At 36.7% G+C, this 27,363-nt stretch overlaps 1 protein-coding gene across 1 annotated transcript in view; it reads left to right on the plus strand.

Moving 5' to 3' along the window:
- The first annotated feature begins 3,859 nt into the window (after positions 1 to 3,859).
- Positions 3,860 to 27,363, plus strand: part of slc25a36a (solute carrier family 25 member 36a) — a 33,354-nt gene continuing 9,850 nt past the window's right edge. Inside the window, exons 1-4 of the mRNA XM_052129303.1 lie at positions 3,860 to 4,297; positions 15,677 to 15,841; positions 18,572 to 18,649; positions 25,363 to 25,463. Coding sequence (XP_051985263.1) covers positions 4,257 to 4,297; positions 15,677 to 15,841; positions 18,572 to 18,649; positions 25,363 to 25,463 — 385 coding nt within the window. The 5' untranslated portion in view covers positions 3,860 to 4,256. The remainder of the gene's footprint in view (positions 4,298 to 15,676; positions 15,842 to 18,571; positions 18,650 to 25,362; positions 25,464 to 27,363) is intronic.

Consider the following 27,363-nt stretch of genomic DNA (forward strand, 5'->3'; position numbering starts at 1 on the left):
GCCACCACCATTGTGTCCTTGAGCAAGGCACTTAACTCGAGGTTGCTCCGGGGGTATTGTCTCTGTAATAAGTGCACTGTAATTTGCTTTGGATAAAAGCCTCTGCCAAATGCATGTATGTAAATGTAAATCATGTCAAAGTCAGGCAAACAAACAGACAAGAAATATCAACACATTACAAGTTATTTAACACTTTCATCCCATTACATAATAAATCAGCTTATTTTACTAGGACACTGTATGAACATGGCAATACCTATAGGTTTTGACTGACCCAATTTGTCCCAGTTTTAATGTATGAAGGCTTGTCTGTCATGTGAGCCACAAATTGACAGATTATGTGTAGTTACAGATCAGATACTGAACAGCACAGGGCTTCACTTAGGTCTCATGAGTCATGTGAGCGAAAAACGTGGCCTCTATTAGAAGACAACTCGCAACAGACCCACCCTAAACCTCATGAGACCTGGACAGGAACTTTCATTAAACATGCGATGTGCATTATGGTAATGTTAGTGTGTGAGTGTGTGTGTGTGTGTGTGTGTGTGTGTGTGTGTGTGTGTGTGTGTGTGTGTGTGTGTGTGTGTGTGTGTGTGTGTGTGTGTGTGTGTGTGTGTGTGTGAAACCAATCAACTTGGTTTCAGCGTAACTTTTCAACAGAGGAAAATCTCAATTCTGTTCAGTCATTTGTGAGGTTTGGCCAGAAGATAATCTGAGACATATTTTAAAGGGGGAGTAGAAAATAAATAAAAATACAAACAAATAAAAACTTCACAATCTATAATGGTGGCCACTGTAATAGGTGCAGTTTTAATGTCAATTTTAACAACCCCTTTCAGTGTGCCAACTATCATCATTTTCCTATGCACTAAGCTCCCATTAGGGAGAAAACAACAAAAGGAACATCTTCCAGCAGATATAATCAACGTGGCATTAGCATTGCAACAATTTCGTAATCATAATGCAAAGACCTCCATTACAATACATATTCAGCTGTAAGAGGTGGGGATCAAACCCATAACCTTTTGAATTGTAGTCCTGAATTTTACACACAGGACCACACAGGTGACATTTTCCATGAATGGCAAAGAAACATGCCTAAGTTAAAGTCAGCACACTGAAGTGACTGTTATCTTTTTCACTATAGGTGGCACTATGTCCAAACGGCTCAGGTACCCTCAGGACACGATCATAATGCAAACCAATTTTCTTTTAAATTTGACAAAGTGTTCAACAGATAATAGCAGAAAGGCACTATGGCCAATGCTGGAAAAATTGGTATTGTTGAAATACTAATGACCCATGGAATCCATACACATCAACCTCATGAGTTTGGGACATATAATTATGTCTTGACCCATGAGTAGTGCTACCACCAAACTTTACATTTACCCTCAGATCATAGTCCTGATTAAGCATACAATACTGTTACTTTTAAATAAAGGGACAAATCTAAATTATGTGTAATAATTTCTGTGTGGTTAGATTATTTTGTGCCATTGTTTGGGCAAATCGGACGGAGTTTAAGGGATGGAAGAAGTTACAAATTTAAACATCATAATCCAAGATGATGGCCACTATAATGGGGAGAGTTTTAATGTAATGGGGGCCATTTGAATCATCAGGAGGTGAGTAATCAGACAAAAAAAAAAAGATTTTTGTTTGATCTTTGGTGCTTGGCCCCTAATAGTACTACCACTAATAATAATTTTACCGTAATAATAATTTAATATATTTGAGATTTTTGGGAACTATTGTCTTGTATGCATTCCAAAAATGTAAAGATGAACCCCAAACCTTTGAATATAGCCTAACACTTGACCTTCGACACTAAGGAAATTTACTGTGCAAGCTGACAATCATAAGCCTGGAATGGAATTGATGTCCACATATGTGGACAGTGGGACTAAGTTGTGAAATGTTACATTATGCAAATGTATAGAAAGTAAAGCACATTCAAGATGTCAACACTCTCATTCAAAACTAATTCAAAATGTGTATTACACGAACTGTAAATAGCATGGAAATAAACTGTACATGCTGTTATGTTTGGTTTTAGATGAACCAAACTGTTGGCAATAGATGGGTTAGAATAACATGCTACACATTTAATCACGGATCCTTTTGTTACAGCGCCTATTTAGGCCTATTGCTATGCGAGAGAGGTTATGTGAGTTCTAATGGATACCAAGGTGCAGTTAATTAAAGTTTAATTTTATTGCAGCCCTCTCATGATTAGGTTTTACTCATAGCATGAGACAGATTTAGCATATTTCGTAGTTATACCAGTTTGGGACAACTGCATTCTGAAACTGGCTTAAAAGAAAATGTATGCTTTTGAATATTACTGTTACAGTCTAAATGTTCAACAAAGCTTCCTGGAATACTGAACTTAAAGCATGATAAAGCAGTAGTTGGTGATTTTAATGGTTGAAGTTTTTTTTTACTTTTGTTTCTTTTTTTCAGAAAGAACAATCAAACCTCACTGCACCTCACCAGTTGCACACACCTGTGTGTCAGTGTAAAATCTGTGTACAAATGTTTGGCCACTTTTGCACATTCCTTTGAGATCTTGTGAGTATTACAAGCTCATTTACAGGAGAAAGAGTTGAATGTCAGTCAGACATTTAGACAATGTTATCATAGAGGGCTGGCAGACCCTAGCCTGCCTGATCCTCTTCCTCATTGTATGTCATTAGGTTGGTATAGAAAAAGAAATTTGATTTTCCAGGCACATGACCTGAAATTGTAGCTCTAATCTTGAAACCAGGAGGCGTATGCATTTTATTCAGCTATTTAATTAGGAAACCAGATTTTCTCTTTACTGGGATGCTGTAACACTTGTCAGCTGATTCAGGCACAGTTCCTCTGAGGACTCATCCTCATGAGCCTATTTTTCCCCCTTTGGTCATTTGCATACTAAACTATATAAAATAAAAATGTGTGTGTGTGTGTTTGTGTGTGTGTGTGTGTGTGTGTGTGAGCGTGTATTTATCACTTTGTGGGGACCAAATGTCCCCATAAGGATAGTAAAACCCGAAATGTTTGACCTTGTGGGGACATTTTGTCAGCCCCATGAGGAAAACAGCTTATAAATCATACTAAATTATGTTTTTTGAAAATGTAAAAATGCAGAAAGTTTTCTGTGAGGGTTAGGTTTAGGGGTAGGGTTAGGTTTAGGGGATAGAATATAAAGTTTGTACAGTATAAAAACCATTATGTCTATGGAAAGTCCCCATAAAACATGGAAACACAACTGTGTGTGTGTGTGTGTGTGTGTGTGTGTGTGTGTGTGTGTGTGTGTGTGTGTGTTAAAATTGCTGTAGATAAAAGGAGAACAATAGATGCATGGAAAAGTTTTGTGTAAAACAGATAAAAACAAGACATGCCCCCACATGTCTTGCTTTCTAAACTTTATCAACAACCAATATTTGTTCCATGTAAAATGGGCATAATACACGTGCAGACTAATAAACCAGAAGTCCATGAAAATACTGAGTTCTTGTAAAAATACACAATTGAAAATCTATATTTTTGAACATACAGCCAACCATGAATGTCTTTCTCATTCATTCTCAGCAAAAATATGACGCTGTACTGTCAAACTATTAACGTTTCTGGGGCATTTTGCAGCAGACAGACTCACATTTACCCAACAAACAAATGTGCAAATATGTGCCTTAACCTCTAAATCGGGATAAATCAATATTTACTATTTATCAATTGCGTGATCATGTGAAAGGGGCATGATGGGGCGGAAACAAGTGACGCCACGCAGCGAATCGACCAATCGCGGCCTCTGTTTTGCGGATTCTGAGTGGCTCGTAAATAGCGAACCCGCTGTCGCTCTCATTTCGTTCCTCATCCTCAGCTGGGGGATACAACGGAACTTCTGACGCTACCGACTCAGCACGGATTTAGCCCCCCCAAAACCCACCTCCTCTGCAATCACAACCTCGGAATCCGTTGGATATCGGTGCTATTGAAGAGTAAGTGTCTTCAGAAAGAAAAAACGGACCCGTTAGATGCAAAAGGAGGCGTCTGCGCAGATCGACGGCCGTTAGCGGGCTCAGCTATTCGCATCGCGCGACACATCTCGCCCGCAAAACGTCGGGCTGAATAAACGAGTATTTTTGTTTATTCACATCCACATCCTTAAAACTGAGCGACACAGCAGAATCTCAGAGGGTTCGGCGGAGCTGTCCGGCTCTTGCTCGCACTGCAGGCCTGGGTGTGGGTGCAGATAATGCTAAAGGATGAGTCAGAGGGACACCCTGGTTCATCTCTTTGCTGGAGGGTAAGTACTAGCAAGCCGGGGAGAAAGACTGACACATATCAATCACTGATGTCATGTGTATACACGGACCTAACCGTGTGACACCATTCCCTTGTTACATCCATCCGTTCAATTTAACCTTTAATTGTATCAAAATTTGTATTTGACACTGTCATCATCGTGGAGCTAAAGAGAGCAACATTATTAAACGGCGTGACGGATAGATGCTCATGTGACATCAATTAAAACAATCATGTTAGCATCTAACAGCATGTGTTAAGCTGCTATCTTCTTGATTTCTGTAAATGCAAGATCACGCAATAGATGCATGATAGACTGTGATGATGTCACAGAACCCTCCAGAAAACCCTAACATAGTAATTTTCACTATTTCAGGAAGTGATCATCCATGAATGCTTTTCATTCATGCGTTTTGCTATTGCCATCGATTTAAGAGACAGGAAAAACTAAAAGTTGTTTGTGAACTTGAAGCAATACCATTTCCTTCATTGTTGCCCTGGGCATGTGGTTTCAACTGTTATGTTGACTCCAGTCCAGTGAGACTAGCTTGTTGTTTGACAGGGAGCACAGCAATCTAGTATAGAACAACTATTTTTGGCTCCATTCTCATTCCTGGATGTCCCTGGTTGCTCTTTTGCACTCTGAGCATACATTTATTCTCAGCCTTTGAATCAATGGTTACTGACTGCCATTTCTAATAATAAGGAAATTAATGCCTAACCAACTTTCCCCTAAAAGAGATACGAGGAGAGCTCATATAACTGTTTAACAAGCTCCTATCTCCCAGGGTCATTTGTTGACTCTGACCCTGATAAAAGGTATAACAAAAGGCCTCTAATAAGAGCATAATATTTGTGCTATCTGTTGTCATATTTCCACAGGGGTCATATGAGTTATGGCAGTGGGTAGAAAGGAATATTCCATGTTCAATACAAGGTATTAGAGCATTTGTGGCATAATGTTGATTACCTCAAAAGCTAATTTGGATTTGTCCATCCTTTTCTTAAAAAAAAAAAAAAGTCTTGAGTTACAGTGATTAACTTACAGTTGAGGTGAATGGTGCCAATTCGCATAAACGTTAAAGTAGTCACTTTTGCGATAGTATAGCTGCAAGATGTAAAGAATGTGCATGTGAACATTATTTTAGAGTGAAAAATAGCTTGCTAACCTTCCCTGTAAACTTGCCCAATTTTACTACTTTGTTGCTATGGTGCCGAAGGGCCATAAACCCTGTAATCCCAGTAAATTACCATTTAAAGAATTTTAAAATTCAAATAATACACACATACTAAAAAAAAAAAAAAAATCTGTCTTTAAACCCAAAACATTAGCCCCATTCACTTCCATTGTAAGTGCTTTACTGTAACCTTGATTTTTTTTAAAGAAAATCGTACACAAGTCGGAATAATTTTTTGGTGTGTGTTAATCATCTAGGGCTGCCCCTGACCAAAGATTTTCTTAGTCGACTGGTAGGTGTTAGTCTAAGCCGTTTGTCGACTAGTTGTTGCACGTTTATGATATTCATTTAATTACTTTAAATATATATACTGGGGGACATCAGAAAATGGCTTGAGTTTCAGGGCTGAGAAAGACTGTTGTAAGTAACATTGCTAAGACTGTTCTACATTACAGAGAAATATTAAACCGTAATAATGAGCCTTTAAAATATGAATTTTACAAGTACAAGCATGAAGCGAGCCACAGCGACACTAGCAAAAGCGGTAATGATGTGTCTGAAAAACCAGCAAGGAGACTGTCTGAACATTTTGTTAATTTTTAGAGAGAAATGCACATTAGGGTTGTGTCGGCAATGATCTCCGGGTCAGAGTGATCACCAAAAGCTGATGCCTTTGTCTCATTTTACCATTAATTCATTAAATTAGTATTATTATGAATTTTAGGCTATTATAATTATCAAATTAATATTACAAATAATTTTCCCCACGGCACACAGACACATTCTTGAAGAAACACACTTTATTATATTAAGAACATGACAGAAAAGCTGTCTATGCGTATGGATGCCATGCTGTTTGTACGGAGGCATGCAGTCTTGTGGAACACGCACATGTAAAAAGGTTCTCACTCTTTCTTTGTTTCTGTCTTCTGAATTGTTCCTTTTTTTTTTTTTGCTTGAACAGTATAGTTTATGAGTGCTGCAAATTACCTCAAACATCTCCGCTCAGGTGATTATTTGTGTTCAGTGCACTTTATTTCCACAGAGCAGTTAATTTTGACCACAACTCTGCAGCCTATACATCTGTGATTAAATCATATAATAATACAAAACACGTTCACCTCGAACCATGATTTATATTTCAGTGATTTATAATTCTCATTATTATTTTTACATTTATAATTGTTTTTATGGTTTCATTTGAGTAATTTTCCACCTGCATGTTTAGACGGATATTTGCATGATGGTAAATGAAAGGTGGTTACATGTATATTAGAGCTGTCAGTTTAGTTTAATGCGTTAATTTTTCTTAATCGCGATTAATGCATTTACCGTTAATACATCATAAACCAGCATAAACACTTGTGTGAAGGGCAGAACCTTTGTGATGTGACCGCCCAGAGTCATTACACTGATGCACACACCACAAAAGCGACACACACGCACAACAGCGCCAGTGCCCTTCTACCAAGTTGAGCCTACAAGGTTAGCATAAAATAGAATAATGCGGCAGTCCCATCCATTGGTTCCTAACCCTGTTCTCGGAGGCCTCTGAACACTGCACATTTTGTATATCTCCCTATTCTGACACACCCAATTCAGTACTTGAGTCTCCACTAACGAGCTGATGAGTTGAATCAGGTGTGTTTGATTAGGGAGATATTCAAAATGTGTAGTGTTGGCTGGCCTCCAGGAACAGGGTTGGGAACCACTACCATAGACATTCTAGTTGACAGTTATGCTCTCTCCGATGATAGAGCTGCAGAGGTTGTTATCTCAGTAAATAAAAGAATCTCTGACAGCTTCCCTGTCAGTGATAAAATGATGGAGAAAGGACCTTTTAACACTATTTGATGTACAAAACAAGCCCAAATGGGGACTATTGATAGAAATCATGTATTTTTCAGCCTATGTAAGTCACGTTTTAATAACCACAGTAGCACACCTTAACTATCACCATAACGCAGAATGAGACATTTTGTTTGTAATTGCTTTTCATGGTTCAAAGCGGCATTCGATTCTGGCATTGCCGCCCTGATGCGAATCATGAACACAGCTTCATGATTGCTGTAACACAGTGGATAGCCACAGTCTACCGGCAGATTAATATTGTGGAGGATGATGTAAGAGATTTAATCCCCATTGCAATGAATATACAACCTAAATAAACTGACACGTCCTACGTGAATCATTTTTTATTATTATCTGCGGTAGCAGCATTTCAGTGTTTGCAAGGCACAGGTATCATAATAATAATGCCGAATAAAAGGGTATAATATGGGGTATAATTCAAACATCTTTATTAAATTATTGCTGAACAAACAGCATTAACAGTAACACCTGTAGAGTCCAGAAACTTCTTACCCTCAGTCTCCTGTCATTTGTTTACGTCATGAGAGAGTGAGTCGCCCTTATTACACTCCCCCGTGGAAACAAGTGAAAGTGGAACTAATATTACCAACATCCCTACAAAATGAAAAGGAAGGAACATGCATAAAATAAATCTATCAAATATTTAGTTACTATAATATGATGCATTGCTAAATTAAATATAATAAAATAATGAATACAAATAATTAAATGAAATGGTGACAAACTAACCAAAACTTGAGTGGTGGTGGCGTAGTGGGCTAAAGCACGTATCTGTTAATAAGAAGGTCTCTGGTTCGATCCCCACAGCCACCACAATTGTGTCCTTGAGCAAGGCACTTAACTCCAGGTTGCTCCTGGGGGATTGTCCCTGTAATAAATGCACTAAGTCGCTTTGGATAAAAGCATCTGCCAAATGCATAAATGTTAAATGTAACTTTCTCTTTAAATTTAATGACACCAATGGGTTATCAGTTCAACTTCAGTTTGACATTTAAGCCTCATTCTTTAGGACTTATATACAGTAAAGAAGTTAAGTTTTTAAGGCCTAGAATAAGGAGTAACATTTATATTTAAAAATTATATTTTGTGTATTACATACTGAATTATTGATTGACAGCAAAAACTAGGCAACAACTATGGTTTTACCAACAGGGAAATTTAGTTAACAGTGACATTGAGCAGAAAGCTTACATATAACCAGTTTTGAAAGAGATGCTGATAAAGTGAAATGATCAGCATCGATTGATGAGATGAAAAGAAAATTGGAGATCGGTATCGGATGTTAAAATCCTGATTGGAGCATCCTAATATTCAAGTTGACTGTGTTTAAAAAACGATTGATGATGATTAGTGGACTGAGACCCGATAACAAAATGGACAAAAACAGGTAAAAGGTGGATGGTAACTTTTGGATATGAAAAAGACTTTCGCAGTTTATATATTTATTTGTTTGTGGTTGAACTGAAAAAAGGTCTCCGTTTGGTTCTTTTTAAGAGGGTTCAAGTGTGAAAACCCCAGTAGCCTTTTTGCAGTTGAACATTTGGAAAACATTACCATCATAATCGCAGTTCAAATCGCAATCGCAATATTTTTCAAAATAATCGCAATATAACTGTTTATCCAAATCGTGCAGCCCTAATATATACACATACATGCATTCACCATTCACCAAATACATTTAAATATACATTAAAACTCACAATTCCTGACATTTAATTTTAGAAAACATTCCCTGTGTTTTAGCTCAGTTAGGATCACTACTTTATTTTAAGAATGTGAAATGGCAGAATAATAGTAGAGAGAATTATGTTTTTCAGCTTTTATTTCTTTCATCACATTCCCAGTGTGTCAGAAGCCTTCCACAAGTTTCTCACAAGAAGTTGCTTGAATTTTGGCCCATTCCTCCAGACAGAACTGGTGTAACTGAGTCAGGTTTGTAGGCCTTCATGCTTGCAAACTCTTTTTCCGTTCTGCCCACACTGCTTTGCGATGGCCACGCCAATACTTTGTTGTCCTTTAGCCATTTTGCCACAACCTATGGTAACTTTCAGCGCACGTGAAACTCTCAAAATGAAAACATGGCGAAACAACGCAATCTCCCGGAGTTGTATCTGTCAAAGAAGCAAATTAAATCTGCTATTTGGGAGCATTTTGGTTATCTAAAAAAATGAGACAGGAGTTGTTGATGACTGGTATCCAATGCAATACGTGCAGACGAAAAGTGTCAGCAAAAGTGGTGAACACATCTGTTACTGCACCTGAGGGATCACCATCCAGAGCTTCATGCCCAGATGAAGGTAATCATTTTACAAATGCATTAAATAGTATAATGTAGTGTACTCCTTACCTTTTTGGTAAAGTCAGACACTGAAATTAAACGGTAAATCCGAAAAGTTGTATCGTTTAAGTTTAAAAGAGGAGGGATTCAGCTTTATATTGTGAATGCAATGCTTCCAAATAGTTTTTCTTACATGAATAAGATTTCAGTGAGTGTAAAAGTGCTGTGATTATCCTGCTCATCTGAGTAAAGAAAGAAGGTTCTCCTAGCCTGACACAGTTTTATTTTAAACACATTTATTTATTGAAATAACAATGTTATTGTTATACTTGTGTATTGTGTATGTTATTGACACATACTTTTTTGTTGAAAAGGTACATCACATTTTGGTGTCAGAGGGCAGATAGAGAAAATTGCACCTACTTGTTTTCAACTTAGAAGTAGGAATATATTTGTTAACTGCATGTCCTAATGAATGCTGCAATACAACTTGAGTTGATATGTTTGTGGAGGGTTTTATTGTTGCATAATAGGCACATTTGCAGATAATCGTGAAATTGTGATTTATTTTTTTATCAGACAATAATTGTAACATCAGAAATTCACATCGTGACATCCCTAATAAATATATATTAATCGCATTACCCCGGACCACAATAAGAAAGATTCCTGAGAAATGCAAGCTTGTAGTACCACCTGTTTACTCCAGAGGGCAGTAAGTGAAATTTCAGCTGTATGAGCAACGCACAGTTACAGTGAACAAAACAACACTTCAGTAGGCAGAACAACACAAACATGCGTTATGTTCTTAAATTCAAAACACTTGAAGGAGCGCAAATGTGAACTAGGGGATCTGAAGATGTTTTTAAATATTGAGTATTAAACTATATTTAACATGACACAGTGACCTAAACATTTTATGTTTATGATGCAATGCACCCGAGACGCTACACAAGCATATCTGATGCAGGTGTACATTGACAGGTCCTTAAACAAGCCCTCATAATAAATCTCCAACTGATTGACAAATTCACTTGTGAAATGGATTGCTGTGAACTGTGTGCCAGTGATGATCAATAATATGGTAGTAAACAATACATTGTATTCTAAAGCAGCTTTTTGTATTGTCTTATCAATGATTAACTCTTCTGCTACAAGAATGTAATGCATTTTAATTATCTGAATATTTTTATATATGTATATGTTGTGGTGGTGGCCTAGTGGGCTAAAGCACTAAACTGTTAAGCAGAAGGTTATAGGTTCGATCCCCACAGCCACCACCATTGTGTCCTTGAGCAAGGCACTTAACTCCAGGTTGCTCCAGGGGGATTGTCCCTGTAATAAGTGCTCTGTAAGTCGCTTTGGATAAAAGCGTCTGCCAAATGCATAAATGTAAATATATTGATTTCTTGTTATATGAGGGGCTTTCTCAGCAAATATTTGTATATGCCATTAATATATATACATATATATATATATATATGTATATTACATATACATACTGGCCAATTAACCAGTCTTCTGCATTTTCTTACACCTAAGTTATTACCTGTATCTTTCGACCTCTATTTCAAACGAAGTTTTTTCACAATTTTTAATCACATTTTGCAGTGACTTTTTCTAAAGTACAAATATTCTGTTTAGTCTTTCAATGAAAACAAGGTCATAAAATACATATATAATTATTGTACAAGGTTATAAAAAAAATGCATTTATTATTATTATTATTGTACAACAAATGCAAAAATGCTGATTAAAATGATTTAGATTAAGTATAGCATTTCACACTGCAGTACACTACTGACACGTTTAAAACATATCAACTTACCAAAGGCATGACCAGATAGAAATAATGCAATTTAAAAAATTTATGAACACTTTTTTTTTTTTTTTACATTTTCTGTCAATTAACAGTGCTGTGCTTTGTTCCGTATTTACTGTTCCAGTTTGATTTTATTGCAGTATCTTTGTAATCTTTCATCGGATTTATGTTTGTTTAAGTAGTGCTGGTTACTTTAGACCGGATTTTTGTTACCTTACTCCTGGGAGTTTTATCACTTTGAACAGTGCTGTGCAAATCTCAAATGCAAACTGCTTTTTTTGCATCCAAACTAAACAAATTACTCTTCACTTTTATTTATTTATTTATTTATTTATTTATTTATTTTTTCATAATCAAAGCTCTTTATGTAATAGATTGTTTTCATAAGTGCAGAATTCCGTAAGTAACTGTGAAATACTAAAAAGCCAGTAGGATTTTTATAAAAGTAGACTGCGGAGTGTTTAAATGGGAGGGGCAGCTGAGTCACACTCGTGCCTTGTGAGAGTGAGTGAGTGAGTGAGAGAGTGAGAGGGAGCGCCAGTGTGTAAACCTTAGCGGCAACAAACCGGAGGGCTCCATATCTGGGACAAAGTTGAGAGCTGCTGCTTGTACGTGGGTCAGCCTTTTGAAAGGTTACACAAAAAATAGACCTGCAGGGAAATGGGGTTTAGATCAGAGCAATTCACAGACCATTGCTCAGGTCAACAAGTATTCCATGTTATCAACATTTAGTGTTTTTCCTATCAACTTTAAGCATAAGCAAACATGGGCTCCCACAAGCCAGGAGGGAATTTGTTTTGGAGAGCTTTCTATTAGATTAATTGACCGGTGTTTTGATGGACATTTGGTGGAGCAATTGTAGGTTTGTAAGTCTTGCTGTTTGTAATTCACTCTGACTCTTGTTAAAGTGGATTAGTGAAGGCCCGTCAAGATGAGAAGTGGACATGTCGATTACAGTAGGTCATAGTCCTCTTGCAGATGATTGTGGTTTCTGTCTAGGCCTAACCTCCTGTCATTCTTAAGGCCTCTGCAATGAATGGCCCTTGCACATAGTAAGCGATGCTAATAATCACCATTAGCACATTCACACCTTTACAGTAGATGGCGCTAATCAACATTTCATTTTATCATGGTACGCTAGGTGGCACAAAGTACTTTTTGCTCAGTGGGAAAGAAAACATTCAAGACACTTCACAAACTATTTCAGTTTACCTGCTAAAGATGATGACTGGCAGTATTTTCATGTATACACCATCTGAGGGGTGATTTAGAAAGAATCGAGTGAAAAACAAAAAAAGAGGGATAAAAAAAAGTGTAAATTACTATTCAGTTAATGGTTAAAGTGATAGTTGAGCTACAATTTTTCTCATCATTTACTCACCCTAATGCCATCCCAGATGTGTATGACTTTCTTTCTTCAGCAGAACACAAATTATGATTTTTAGAAGAATATATCAGCTCTGTAGGTCCATAGAATGCAAGTGGATATCAGCACTTTATAGCTCCATAAAGCACTGATAGTCGCAGTAAAAAAAATCTATAAAACTCCAGTGGTTAAATTAATGTAATATAAAGCGATACGATCACTTTGGGTTATAAGATGAACAGAATTTAAGTCCTTTTCACTATAATTGTTTACTTCGATCAATCTCCAATCCATGAGGGGAATCAGTTAAATTCAAAATAAACTATTATAGTGAATAGGACTTAAATATAGATCTGTTGCTCACCCAAAGTGATCATATCGCTGTCCGTGCTTTTTGGAACTTTAAAGTGCTGATCAACATCCACTTGAATTGTATAGACCTACACAGCTGATATATTCTTTTAAAAATCTTTGTGTTCTGCTGAAGAAAGAAACTCCTACACATCTGGGATTAAAGATGAGAGTTTATGATGAGAGTATTTTCATTTCACTAACCCTTTAAAACATTTTTATGAACAATGCTGATTACATGGCACTGCTATATACCTTATATACTTGCATTAAGTGCATTTGTTTAAAATCTATGTGTAATGCACACACATATAATGGCTGTTGTAACAGATGTTGTCAATTTGAACAATACTGAATGTATCTTATTGCATGTAATTTGTTTAAAAAAATTGGCCCGGCAAAGAAGAAGAAAATTACACTCAGGAAAAAAGAACACGCTCACCATAAAAAAAAAAAAAAGAACAAAAAAAACAATGTTGCTTTTTCGGCGCACGAATCGGCGCAAATGTTTGCTTCAGGTGAGAATGGCTCATAAGTAATCCATTGTTTTGGTTCAAAAGCTTTTGAAGGCAAAGATTCACATTTGGTGTACAAAGGCCTTAACACGGGTAAGTAAATTAGTCATTGTCGTCTTGCAGGTGATTGTGGTTTCTGTCCAGGCCTAACCTTCTGACATATTCTTATGCTGGTCCAGCTCTATCCACTGCCCATTTCCCTCCCCCTTTAGCTTATATGCACACAAGGCATATACCGTACATGTTGAACTAGACCCACATACAGATGTTACTTAACGTGTGGATGTCAGCAGATGGAGAATACACCGATGTTTAAAGTGCAGCACACTTTTATGTGTGACCTGTCAGAAGATTATTTTCATTCATGCAAGAGGATGTTGCCTTTTTGATTCAGAAGTGTTTCTTGAACAAAAGCAAAATGCTTAAATTATACAAAAGAATTGTGGCATATAAATGCTGTAATGTAGTTCAAATGAGATGAACATTGTGTCATGGATAGCTTTAAGGAATTTTCCCAGGTTCAAAACTATTTAAGCTCAATTGACAGTATTTGTGGTTTAGTGTGGATTACCACAATACATATAAATAAATACATTTAATTAAAAACAATAATGCTTCTACAATGGAAGTAAATAAGCCCAGTCCATTAACATTAAAATACACAAAACGTTTCAAATGTGTAGCTTTAAGACGTATACACCATACTTGTTAACTTAAGAGTAATAAAATCAGGGATTTATTGATGTTACAGCTATTTACCTGTGTTAAGTTGTAATAGCAGCAAATTTGTAAAATTGGATATAACTTTACTCAAGGTAAGATTTGAAAGAGATATTATCAGACTAAAATCATCCTAACATATTAATGTTTACATCTTTTGTCTATACTTTTGAAACATTGTTAAATTTGTGTGCATATTACATAATACATTCTGTATACTGTACTGTGTATATACACTGCCTGGCCCAAAAAAAAGTTGCATACTCTAATATTTAGTTGGACCGCCTTTAGCTTTGATTATGGAGCACATTTGTCTTGGCATTGTTTCGACAACATTATGCAACGTTACAACATTTATTACCGTCCAGAGTTGCATTAATCTTTGGTCGAGATTTTGTATTGATGACGCAAGAGTCAAACCATTTCATAAAGTCTTCTTTAGCACGTCCCAAAGACTTTCAATGGGGTTAAGGTCAGGACTCTGTTGTGGCCAATTCATGTGTGAAAATGATTTGCTTTGAAATGGGTAAATCTGGACTCATCAGACCACATGGCCTTTTTCCATTGCTCCACAGTCCAAACTTAATGCCTACTAGCAAATTGAAGTAGTTTTTTCCAATTAGCCTCACTAACAAGTGGCTTTCTTGTAGCCACGCAGCTGTTTAGTCCCAATCCTGTAAGTTCTTGTCACATTGTGCATGTGGAAATACTCTTACTTTCAATATAAAAAAATTTCAGACCACATTTCTTCCGAGAAGCTGACAGTTCCCTACTATCCTTCGAGGTTTTAATAAAGCATTGGACAGCTCTTAAACCAATTTCAGTGATTTCAGCAATCTCCTTAGTTGTTTTCTTTGCTTGGTGCAGGCCAATAATTTGCCCCTTCTGAAACACAGTAACATATTTTCCACAACCACGGGATATGTCTTCTAACATGGTTATTTAAGAAATGAAAAGCTACACACTGCATCAGTTAGGGTTAGAAGAATTGTTGCTAGCTGAAACGTATTCATTAATGATCCAATCATAGGCTCTTAAGAATCTGCTTATTAGAATCCAAACGGTTATTTATTTTAATTCTTTTTGACCAGGCAGTGTATGACAATTTTACAAACGTTAGATTTAATAAATGACATGAGTAAATGCAAAGACTTTTGTAAATCAACTATGCTTGGTATTGCAATTGTCATAAACCAAAGCTAATAATCTTAAAAAAGTTGAGTAATCGATCTAAGTGATGTTACACATGTGACTAATAAACATTTTTTCTCTCTCTAGCTGTGGGGGCACTGTGGGTGCTATACTGACATGTCCATTGGAGGTGGTGAAGACAAGGCTGCAGTCTTCGTCGGTGACACTGTACATTTCTGAAGTACAGCTCAGTACTGTGAATGGGGCCAGTGTAGCCCGTATGTCCCCACCGGGGCCTCTGCACTGTCTTAAGTGAGTACTTCAAAACCAAACATCGTCATTTTGTGCTTGTAATCAATGCTGTGGTCCTCTGTCTCTCTGTGGGGCTCTCTTGCTGACTATAAATTACAACCATCTGATTTCAGTGGGGCTGAAAGAGCATCACAATGAGGGAGATAAAGACATAAAAGTTTTGCAATACCAGCAGCATACCTGCATCTGCCCCTGCTATGCTAATTTGGTTGTGGGCCTGATGTGAAGGGAAGTTATAACACTTTCATAACTGTTATTGGCAATCACATATTCACTTAGGGCTTTGCACTTTCACTAACATTGACATGTGGCTATTAATGTTATATTGTAAATCCACATTTTTTTGACAGAATAATGTCTGTTTCTATGATTTGGCATTTTGAAAGCAATCTAGCCGAGTTTGTGAGACAAGTGCTCTTCAAGCCTTCTTTGGCAGTGTTTTGCTGGTCTGGAAAAATCTTGCAACACTACGGTTTCTGGGTGTAGTCTTACTGTCTTCGCCAGAGTTGGAATCACTTTTTTTTTGTCTCAGGCAAGCACTGGTATTTAGGCCTATTATATTACTCAAGCAAAAAGAAAGAAAAAGAGGGAAGACAAATTAAAAGTAGGTCAGCAGAAATGAGTTACAGATGCATTTTTATTGTAATACTATAACTAGTCATTTTTTTTAAACTTTTGAGAGCAAAACATTCAAAATTGAAAACAAGACATGCTGTTTTTGTGCAAGCAAACCTTTCAGAACACAGTTTGTTTGTACAGCGTTTGTCAGCTTGATAAGAATTAACCCTCCTGATCTGATATTTGATCTTTACTTTTTTTAGTTTGTATAAATTATACTTGCAGAGGCATGATTACTTTTTTTCTTTTTATATAAAGCACATGCAATTACATACAGTATAGAGTCATTAGGGCTGGGAAAAAATGTATTCCATTACAAATCATGATTCTTGAGTCAAACGATTTTATATGAGTCTTCCTGATAACAAAATCGTGTTTTTTTTTTTTTTTTTTATAAAAAAACAATACATGTTTATCTTGATGCTACAATATTATTAGACAAATATAGAAAGCTATATTTGTCCAGAGTTCCAGGTAACGGGTTTTCTCTGAGAAGTTTTGTCTCTTTAATCCTTTGCATTTAATCCTTTAATACACCTCTTCTACAGTCATCAAAGTGCCATTTTTATTTTTTTTTGGTTCCTGTTAATGTGTATAATACAAGTTTATTTGAGAGGTGTTGTGGAGTGTATTTGTCAGTATTAATTCTGCAGATTCTGTCTGACTCTAGCACTGTTCACACATGCAACAATGTAAATTACATGAAAATCATTGGGTTGCCTTTACTGGTAAATGTACCACATGTGCTGTTCGGATATACCATCCGTATGAAAATGTATAGGTAATGATACAAGTTCTCATTAAGAGGAAATGCCAGAGCAAAATTGACTGTGTTTCCAAAAAAGTCATGTTCTCACAGTACATGCAGTACATGTACATGTGAAAAATGCAGTACATTTTCTGGAAAAGGCTGTATGTGTGAAAGGGGCTACTGCTTTAATAAATAGATGTAATAAATGAATTAATAGTAAATCACTGTACAATAGATGGATGGTGTAAACTACATGTCGCGCCCCCTCAATATTTATAATCTAACAACGGTATTCATGCACAGTGGTGGGTCATTTTGCTAATTTTCCCGCCACTTTAAACAAGAAATGCTGCTAGACACAAGACACATGCTTGAGGAAACACACCTGATTATTTTGAAGAGTTGAAAGAAATGCAGACGATGCACATGTCTAATTTGCTTATTTGTTCAGAAGTAAATTTTTGCTTTGGCGCCAATGCGCACAGTGCGACAGTGTCTTGGGGAATACATGCAAATAGTGAGTTCTCGCTTTTTTCCCCTCTGTCAGTCATCTGGGAGCAGTTGGTAGGAGTAGTGTTTTGTATGAGAACGCTGCATAGGATCTGACTATCTCAGGATGCATATGCAAATAACATGCAACAACATTGGGACTACAGGTTAATTGCCATGTGAGTCTTAATTCAGTACAACCCCTGAAATGGTTCTTGAACAAGTTTACAAGCCTCCATTTGTATGTTGCAAAATTATCATTATTATAATAGTAATAGCCTATGGTAATATGGGTTATATTTTATATTCTAAAATAACAAAATTAGTTTGGTAAATTAAGATTATATATTGTACGTGATCATAATGCAGCCTTATACTGTACATGGGTTCCTTTGCACTAACTAGTTGCTATCTCGGACAATGTACTGACTGGTCGGTTTAAATTGGTAATTTTGCACATCCCTACCTTTTAGCTGCAAATTATATATTACAGAGTGAAAACAACTGGACGTTTTTATATCAAAACATCAAATCTCAATTATCGCAATATATATCTGATTGGCTAGAAAATATCGTTGTAATATCGAAATGGGAGATCTGTGGCAATTTGTTGCAGCTTGGTAAAGCTTGTTGTTGGTTCTCCTAATTGCCATGTCCACATCAACTTCCCAAACCCTGCAGTTGGCCTGGATTGCTTATTGAAGAAATTCAAGCAAATGTTGGATGCTGTAGAAAAAACATGTCACATTGTTGCTTCCATTATTAAATTTGTAACTAATTTGTAAGTTCCATCCAGAAAGCTGTCACATTTTTACTGTAGTGGAACCTACTGTTTATATTATTTGATATTTCTCTCTCTCTCTCTCTCTCAGGTTAATACTGGAGAAAGAAGGTCCTCGCTCACTCTTTAGGGGGCTGGGACCCAACTTGGTTGGAGTGGCTCCTTCCAGGTATGAATATAAGCAAGACATGCATAACATTAGCTGAAATATTTTTTTATTCGTTTTTAAAAAATTGCTTTTTAAATTTGCTCAACATTGTGAAATGACCAAGGCCATAGGCACAACTAGATTTGAAAAGTTGGAGAATCAGTGAAATGATTGTCTCACAAAATGTGGGCAGGACAAAGATAGAAATGTCTAAAATTGGTGAGCACGAAGGGTCCAAAATGTACTTTTGCCACACCTGCCAGTGGTGAGTGAATAGAGAAAATATACTGGCCATAAGTATTTCTTAGTCAGGTCATTTTTATTTGTATAGCACTTTTCACAACACGCATCGTTTCAAAGCAGCTTTACAGAAAATCATGCATTAACAGAAAATTATAAAGTCTTAGAACAGTTGTCAGCAACCTTTTTGACATGGAGTACCATTTTATTATTTTCATGTGTGTGATTTTCTGAAGTTTGAGTCCACTTGTGAAAATGTTTCTATTTTGCATGTTTCTACTTTCTACAATTTTCACAGAACAGTTTCGGTGAATCACACCTGCAAAGTCCTAAAACTTTATTTCCATGTTTAATTTATATTTTGAATAGACTCCCCACAATGCGGGTTACTTTTCTCTTTTAAATGTTTAGTATAAGTTTTAGTGTGACCATGGTTTATGGAGGGTGTACCTGTATGCTGGGTTGGAAATCTCAAGGATTAATAGTGATGTTTTCCTTATTACATCACATGTTGTTCTGAAAGCAAAAAGAAAGAAATGAAACAAGGAATGTAGGCTGTCATCCGCGCAGCCTGACAGAAGCAAATCGGGCGCATTTACTTGCGTGATTAACCGAACGTGAAGCGCTGCTGGATATTGGTGCGTGAATGGCTTGCAGGTGCTGCATGAGTCTGGTGGGTATACTGCAGTCACGTCATATTTAAACCGTTTAAGACAGTTTTTGCTTTCTAGTTTACAATATTTCCACACTGCTGACATTTAGCCACAGGGTTGCTAATGCTAAGTTACTTGTCAGTTTACATTCTGCCAAAAATTGTCCTCAGCTGACATAAATGATAGGTGTAAGGTGATCGGGCTGACTCCCAATTAAAAATGCCCATATCGTCTCCGATACTTGCGATCAGAATCGGGACATCCCTAGTCAAAACAGTGTATTGTTTCTCTCGCTGCATCATATGCATGATTAGTTACTTTAGCTCTGAAAAAGTTCTGGAGGAAAAATAACTTGGGGTATTTACACTTGGTAACTTGGCATGCATTTTTACTGATTAGCCAAATGGCTATAAATTCGATCTTCAATTCCTGCAGCAAATTTTTAAAATGTGATTTATTATTTGACTCCAAGAGACTTTGCCCCATGCATGCGTAACTGTGTGTGCATGCACTGTACTTTTGCCCTCTGGGTTTGTCGTAGGCAAGATATGCACATCAGCTGCTCTCATTTTCAGTATTTAGTTTCAGTATTGTCAGCGATCTGCATAAAATAAATTAAGAAAAAAACTACCTCTTTTATAATGTGTGTACATTATTTGTTATTATTTATTGTGCAAGCCCTATGCAAATACTCTGTAACGGCTGTTATTTTTCTCATTTTCCCTATGCTGACGTAGTACTGTTTGGGCGAAGTAAAGTTTACATACTGAATGTAGATTGACAAGCAAGATGCATTTACGCTTGACCCAGTTTCGAATGGAATGTGTCTCGATCCACCTCAGGAGTTGATCAGTGATCAGTCTCTAATCTGTCCTGGAGGGCATATAAACTTGTTCTTTTCATGATTGGATTACTATCCGATCAATAAAGTTTTATGACGTGACCAAGTGCAAATACCCCCTTAATGTTTTCCTTGTGGTTAGATGATTTGTTTGTTTTTGAAATGCACACATCCATTATTTAAACAATGGTCTGACTGTCATTCTTAAAATTTGACTTATTTCTTTCTAAAAATATTTGTCCCAAAATCTAAAATTCTCTCATTCACTAACTATTCCAGATGTGTATGACTTCTTATTCAGCAGAACACAAATTAAGATTTTTTTTTGGAAGATGATGCTCTGTCAGGTCATCATATAATGCAAGTAAATGGGTGCCAGCACTTTGATGGGCCAAAAGTCACATTTAAGCTGCATAAAAGTAATCCACAGGACTCCAGTCGATCAATGAATGTCGTCTGAAGCAAATCGATAGGTTTGTTTAATAAACAAGTTGATAATTAAATTTTTTTTTACTTTAAAATAAGCACTTCTGTCCAGGGCTCTGATGCTGTTTGAAATGGCTGAACTGCGTGATGTTCATTCTTCTGTTGTAAATAAGCGCTGCTTCTGAATTCTCTTGTGAACTCGTCAACGTGTTTACATCACACGACAGCTACATGATGCGTCAACCGCTGGCAGGAAGGTTTTTTTTTTTGGCACCATCTGAAATTCTAGAGACTTTTTGCATGAAAATAACAAGAGATTTGCAGTTACAGAAATACTCAAACCAGCCCATCTGGCACCAACAATCATCCATGCGATTATCTAATCAGCCAATCGTGTGGCAGTAGTGCATAAAATCATGCAGATACGGGTCAGTAGCATCAGTTTATTTTCACATCAATCATCACAATGGGGAAAAAAAATTAATCTCAGTGATTTGGACCATGGCATGATTGTTGGCGAGTGATAATTTTCGATCATGGCAGAAGGTGATTCCTACATCAGAGGAAGTGACCATTACTGTTAAAGATAATTCACACTGGGTTCGCAATGCTCCATCACTCTTGTACAGTTTTGAAACTGCAGAACATCTAAACAAAAAAAAAAAATTGTTTTGGAATTGTATTCCCTACTCTTTCCTGTTGGGATTTACTGTATATCCTCATTGCAGTCAAGATGTGAAAAAGGTATTTTTCTCTCAAACTGTTACATAAGAGCCTTTTTGTCATGTCTCATTGCTCTAATCTCAGTGTATCTCACCAAGGGGCCATGTCACTGTTATATTACAGACTAAATTGGCCATGGGCCCTAACTCACTGTTACCTACTCTTCCATTTTATGAGGTTGTAGCGGTTGAGTGGATTCCTAAATCTACAGCTGTCAAAATGTTTGGCAGTCGGATGTTGACTTCTGTAAAAACACTTGCTATCTCGGTCACTTTTACTTGATTAACTTGAACTGTAAATATTAGCGGTCAACCACTATGGGTTTTTAAATGACTGATACTGATCATTCTAGAGCATTGTGACTGATGGCTGTTATAATATTGATTTTAAATGTAATAGTTTAACAATATCAAGTAAATTGTGCAAAAATGTACAAAATGATGATAATCTCAAAATGGCCAGATATTAGGTAATTATTCAGCTTGGCCTATATATCGGTCCATCACTTATGTATGTTGCGCCTCTCTCTTTCTTTCCATCCCGTTTCCCATATAAGTCTGCTCTGCTTTGTTAGATTACAGCATTGTACATTAGTGGCCAAAAATATTGGCTCCCTTGGTAAATATGCTGTTAAAAAAAAGAAATCTGCATTGTTTTGCCTTTTTGAGCTTTCATTAAAAAATTTCACAAACATCTAACCTTTAATTGAAGTAAAACAATTGAAACGGGACATATCTCATTATTAAATATGTTTCTCCTTTATTCAATACTTTTGCAACCTCCCTTTGTCAAGATAACAGTTCTGAGTCTTCTCTTATAATGCCTAATGAGGTTTGAGAACACCTGGCACGGGATCTGAGACCATTTGTCCTTACAGAATTTCCACAGAGCCTTCAAATTCACAGGTCCATGATGATGGATTTTCCTCTTCAGTTCACCCCACATTTTCTAAGGGGTTCAATTCAGGGGACTGGGATGGCCATGGCAGAACCTTGATTTTATGGTCTGAACCATTTTTGTGTTGATTTTGATGTTTGTTTTGGATTATTGTCCTGCTTTAAGATCTAACCAGAGCCCATTGTAAGCTTTCTGGCACAGGCAGTCAGCATTATCAAATACCAACAGATAAAAAAAAAAATCTAGAGTCCATAATGCCAGGTATCTGAATAAGTTGTCCAGGACCTCTGGCAGAAAAACAGCCCCACAATATTCAAGTTGCAGCACCACATTTAACCATGGGTACTTCATCTCTATGTACGCCAAACCCATCTCTGGTGTTTGCTGCCAAAAAGCTCTATTTTTGTTTTATCTGTCCATAGAACCCGGTCGCATTTGAAGTGCCAGTAGTGTCTGGCAAATTGAAGACGGTTGAGTTTGTTGTTGGATGAGAGCAGAGGGTTTTTTTCTTGAAACCCTCACAAACAACTAGTAGTGATGTAGGTGATGTCTGATAATTTTTGTAATTTTTTTTTTTAGACTTTCTGACCCAAAGACCAAACTAATTTCTACAATTCTCCAGCTGTGATCCTTGGAGATTCTATGGCCACTTGAACCATCCTCCTCACTGTGCGTGGAGACAATATAGACACATGTCCTTTTCCAGGCCAATTCTTAACATCTCCAGTTGATTGGAACTTCTTAATTATTGCCCTGATGGTGGAAATGGGCATTTTCAATGCTTTGGCTATTTTCTTATGGCCACTTCCCATTGTGTGAGGCTCAACAATCTTTTGATGCACATCAGAAAAATATTATTTAGTCTAACCCACTGTGATTGATGAATAAGGAAATTTGGCCTGTGTGTTACATCATATTTATTCCCCTGTAAAACAAGAAGTCATGGATGAACAATTTCTTGTTCCTCGTCACCCAGATGCACTAAACTTTTTTTAAATATGAATGGGAATATAATTCTGATATATTTTACTCATTAGAATTTCTTGGGGTGCCAATAATTGTGGCCAACTTGTTTTGGAGAAAAATATTAATTTAATAATGAGATATTTCCCCTCTTTCAATTGTTTTACTTCAATTAGAGGTAAGATTTTTGTGGATTTTATTTTAATGAAAGATCAAAAGATAAACAATGCTGATGTTTTTTCACAGACTTCTTTGCTCATATTTACCATGGTGACCGTATTTTAGGCAACTATTGTAGCGTCGATATGCTATAGGCTAGCTGTTCTCTTGCTCTCGTTCATTAGAGCTTTATGTGTCTGTCTCTGTCTGTTTAATTTAATCAAATTTATTAGTATGTGGGAGATGGTGTTGCAACTAAACCACTTTCAAATAATTTTCCTTTTTCTGTGTAAGGACCCTTGTCATTCCCCAGGAGGTGTGTATGTTAGCGCATGTGTGCTTGTCTCTATCTTTGCATGTATTGCTCAGCATTCCCTTCCTCTGTGTCCTCTACCCTCCCAGCTGGAATGGCTGCCTCGTGACTGTTAGCATTATGTAAAGATTAAACGCACAAGCAATCAAAAAGGCTTGGTATGAGCTAGCTCACATACAGGCAGAAACTATACATTTATTCTCAGATAGTCAACCAAAGATCAATTCAGAAAACTGCTATAGCATTTTAATTCTTTTTTTTCCAGAAGGTTAAATTAAGCCATGGGACCAAAATACAGCATTATTGGTGGAAATTGGCAGATGTTGAAACTGGGATATGGTTGGCTGTCAAACAGTCGTGGAAGGGCAGTGATTGGTTTTCTATTTAAAGAGGCGGGCAGAAGCACAGTAGGTACAATGCGCTTCAGCTGTGATATTAAGCATCCCATCAGGAGACACTCGGCCTGTTGGCATGTCATTCAGTGCAGACCTTTAAATTTGCCCTTGTTTTTGCAAGAATTACATAACGTAGATTAAAGCAGGAAAAAGAAAACCTCGCACTGAGGAAAGCTTAAATCCTACAGCGGAAATTTTTATTTGAATAATCCTGTTGTTATTTTCTCAGTGGGTATCAGCAATCCGATTTGGTCTGGCTTGGAAAATAAATCTAATGCTAATACAGGGCATGTGATCTAATGTTAGGGATTCTCCTATGTCACATTACTCCTGTTGGCTTAATCGCCACCCAAACTAGTTAACGCCAATATACTGGGCAGAGGTGTTGGATCTGCACTTTTTCAACACATTTGTAAGCTGGTTTAGATATACACAACAGGTGGGATCTGGCAATACAATAATAAGTTGATATCGAAGTCAAACCACAATAGTACTACTGTTCTTTCGTTAGTTTGTTGTGATTTAAAGATATTGCCATCTTTTGCTTGTATTTCAATCAGCTTCATTGGATTACCAACATCATAAGTCGCCTTTGGCTTGCTCACTGGGGGTCTACAAATGTTATTTACTTATTAAGGAATAATCTAGAATCACGTTATTATCAAGCTGCATGACGACTGTTAAAGCGTAATTTCCTGTAAAGCTGCTTTTGACTAGACTTCAGTGCTTTGTGAAATGAGTGCTGAATTTCCTGCTTTGCTTCATCGAAGGCACATAGAAAAAGCATAGGGTATAAGCATGTCAGTGTCTGTAAAAAAAAAAAAAAAAAAAAAGACATGAGGAAATGGCGTGTACTACATGGGAGATCCTTATAAATAAAATTATTGGTTCCATCTGAGTGTTTATTTCAGTTGAATAGAGTTTGTTGCCATCTAACAGACTTGCTTTGGTCTTAATTTTTTTCATGTGATAAATTTAACAAAAATATCAGTTCTTGCCATGAGCGTATTGATTCATTGTAATGAGGTAAAATATTGTAATATTTTGAAAAAGCCCATTTATAGTAAATATAGATGCATGGATCCTTGTCAGTCACAACCAGCCCTTTTCTGTTTTTTACACAGAGCAATATATTTTGCTGCCTACTCCACAGCCAAAGAGAAGTTGAACAATGTGTTTGATCCTGACTCGACACAGGTGCACATGCTGTCCGCTGGTTTAGCAGGTAAGAGTCCCAGCAACATCTTTCTTGTGATTTTGTAAATGCATTTTTTGACCCAAGTTTTCAATGGCTTTTTTTTTGGTTGTATTTCACGCACTGCACTAAAATGATACTCACCACTTAGTGTGCACAAAACAAGAGATTGCATCTTTGGGGGGTGTTTATAACCAATATTTGTCAGCCGCTTTGTTTATAGCAATGACTAAGCCTTGAGATAGTCTTCTTACAATATCATTTTAGTTCTACTGACCATCTTGTACAAATGGGGAGTTTAGCCATGGTATTTACCCTGTTGTTTGGGTTACCATTTTCAAGGTATGATAGCATCTAGACCGAAAGCACAATTGAAGACTTTCAGGATCCAAAGTAGACCTATTTCTCTGAAAAAAACTTTTAATGAAGCTGTTAAAGAGAAAAAAAGCAACCCAAGTAATTACAATTAAATACCATTTTAAAGTAATAGTAGTAGTAATAGTAGTAGTAGTAGTGGTAGTAGTAAATATTAAGGAATGTCAGACTTGGCATTTCTAAAACACAAATAGCTTTTAAGCCAGATTGTAAGTTTGTTAGCTAATTTTAACATGCAGTAAATGTATGTTAATCACAAAATGAAAAGAAGTCACAAATAAAACTGCAAAGTTTGGGTTGTGCTTTCCTTTCCTACTTTCTTTTTTCCCCCTTTTTGTTTTCTTTTATCATTTGAGGGCTGGAGGACATAAGTCATTACATGCCAGTGTGCTACTAAACAGTCTGGCTTCACACGCTGTCTGTGCTGTGTGTAGTAGCGGCCGCTAACAGGGCGCTACGCAAACATGTAGAGTGCCATACGCGGTGGGCAGCGGTCCTCGCAACTGACACGGGCGGGATCAGGACGCCTCAGGTAGTCACGTCTCTACTCACCGGTATGATCATGATTCTCCTAATGATAATGATGATTAATAATAATGATAATGATGATTATTAAATTAATGTAGCCTCTGTAGCTGGCTTGCAGGTCTTTTTTTTTTTTTAACCTCCTTGTGATTACGCAGTTTTGACACATGGCCCACTTGCCAGCCTGTAATCCCCCTGTAAAGGTAAATTCAATGAAAATGTACATGCACTTCTTTTTTCATTTATTCTCAATCCTGAATGCTAACCTTGTCATTCAATTCCAGCATATGTTAGTGTTAAGTCGCCAAGTTAACATTACCTGCATGTGCTGCCTGTACTCAGAATATAAAAGGAAAAGGGGCCAAACCCCACCTTATGGCACACAAAGCTCTTACATTACAAAAGCGGTTAAATATAGGTCCTTGAATTCCTGCAATGGAAAATTGGCATCAAATAAGGGACAGACCTATGAAATATTCATTCAGTGTGCCGTTCTCTCTTCTCTCAAAAGCATAGGTGACTCTCTATCCTTTCTTAATGGCTCTTTGTATCGGCATCAGTTTACAGCATAGGAGATACTGCTGGCTCCTTGCCTACCGCTTGATGCACAAATGTTTAGAGGCATGCAAAGCACACGCATTGTACAGCTTTGTGAGTCATATAGAATCTGGTAAGACATGGATGTGATTAGACAAGCTTAAAAGGTACAAGAGAACCTCTAAGATTAACATCTTTAAAAACAGTAATTTGCTTTGTGTGTATGTATGTATGTGTGTGTGTATATGTATATATATATATATATATATATATATATATATATATATATATATATATATATATATATATATATATAAATAACATAATGAAAGGTTCAGGTAGTTCGAAATCAAAATAAAATGAGTGACAATAGTGTCATTCGACAATGATTTTGTCAACAGGAATTACAAGGTTAGCATTTGCCTTTTACATGCAATGCCACTGACCCTTAAAGTTACTGATGATATATTGTTGACCCCAGTTTGAATTTTTA

Source organism: Xyrauchen texanus, chromosome 6 (genome assembly GCF_025860055.1).
Source record: "Xyrauchen texanus isolate HMW12.3.18 chromosome 6, RBS_HiC_50CHRs, whole genome shotgun sequence".
Classification (NCBI taxonomy): Eukaryota; Metazoa; Chordata; class Actinopteri; order Cypriniformes; family Catostomidae; genus Xyrauchen; species Xyrauchen texanus.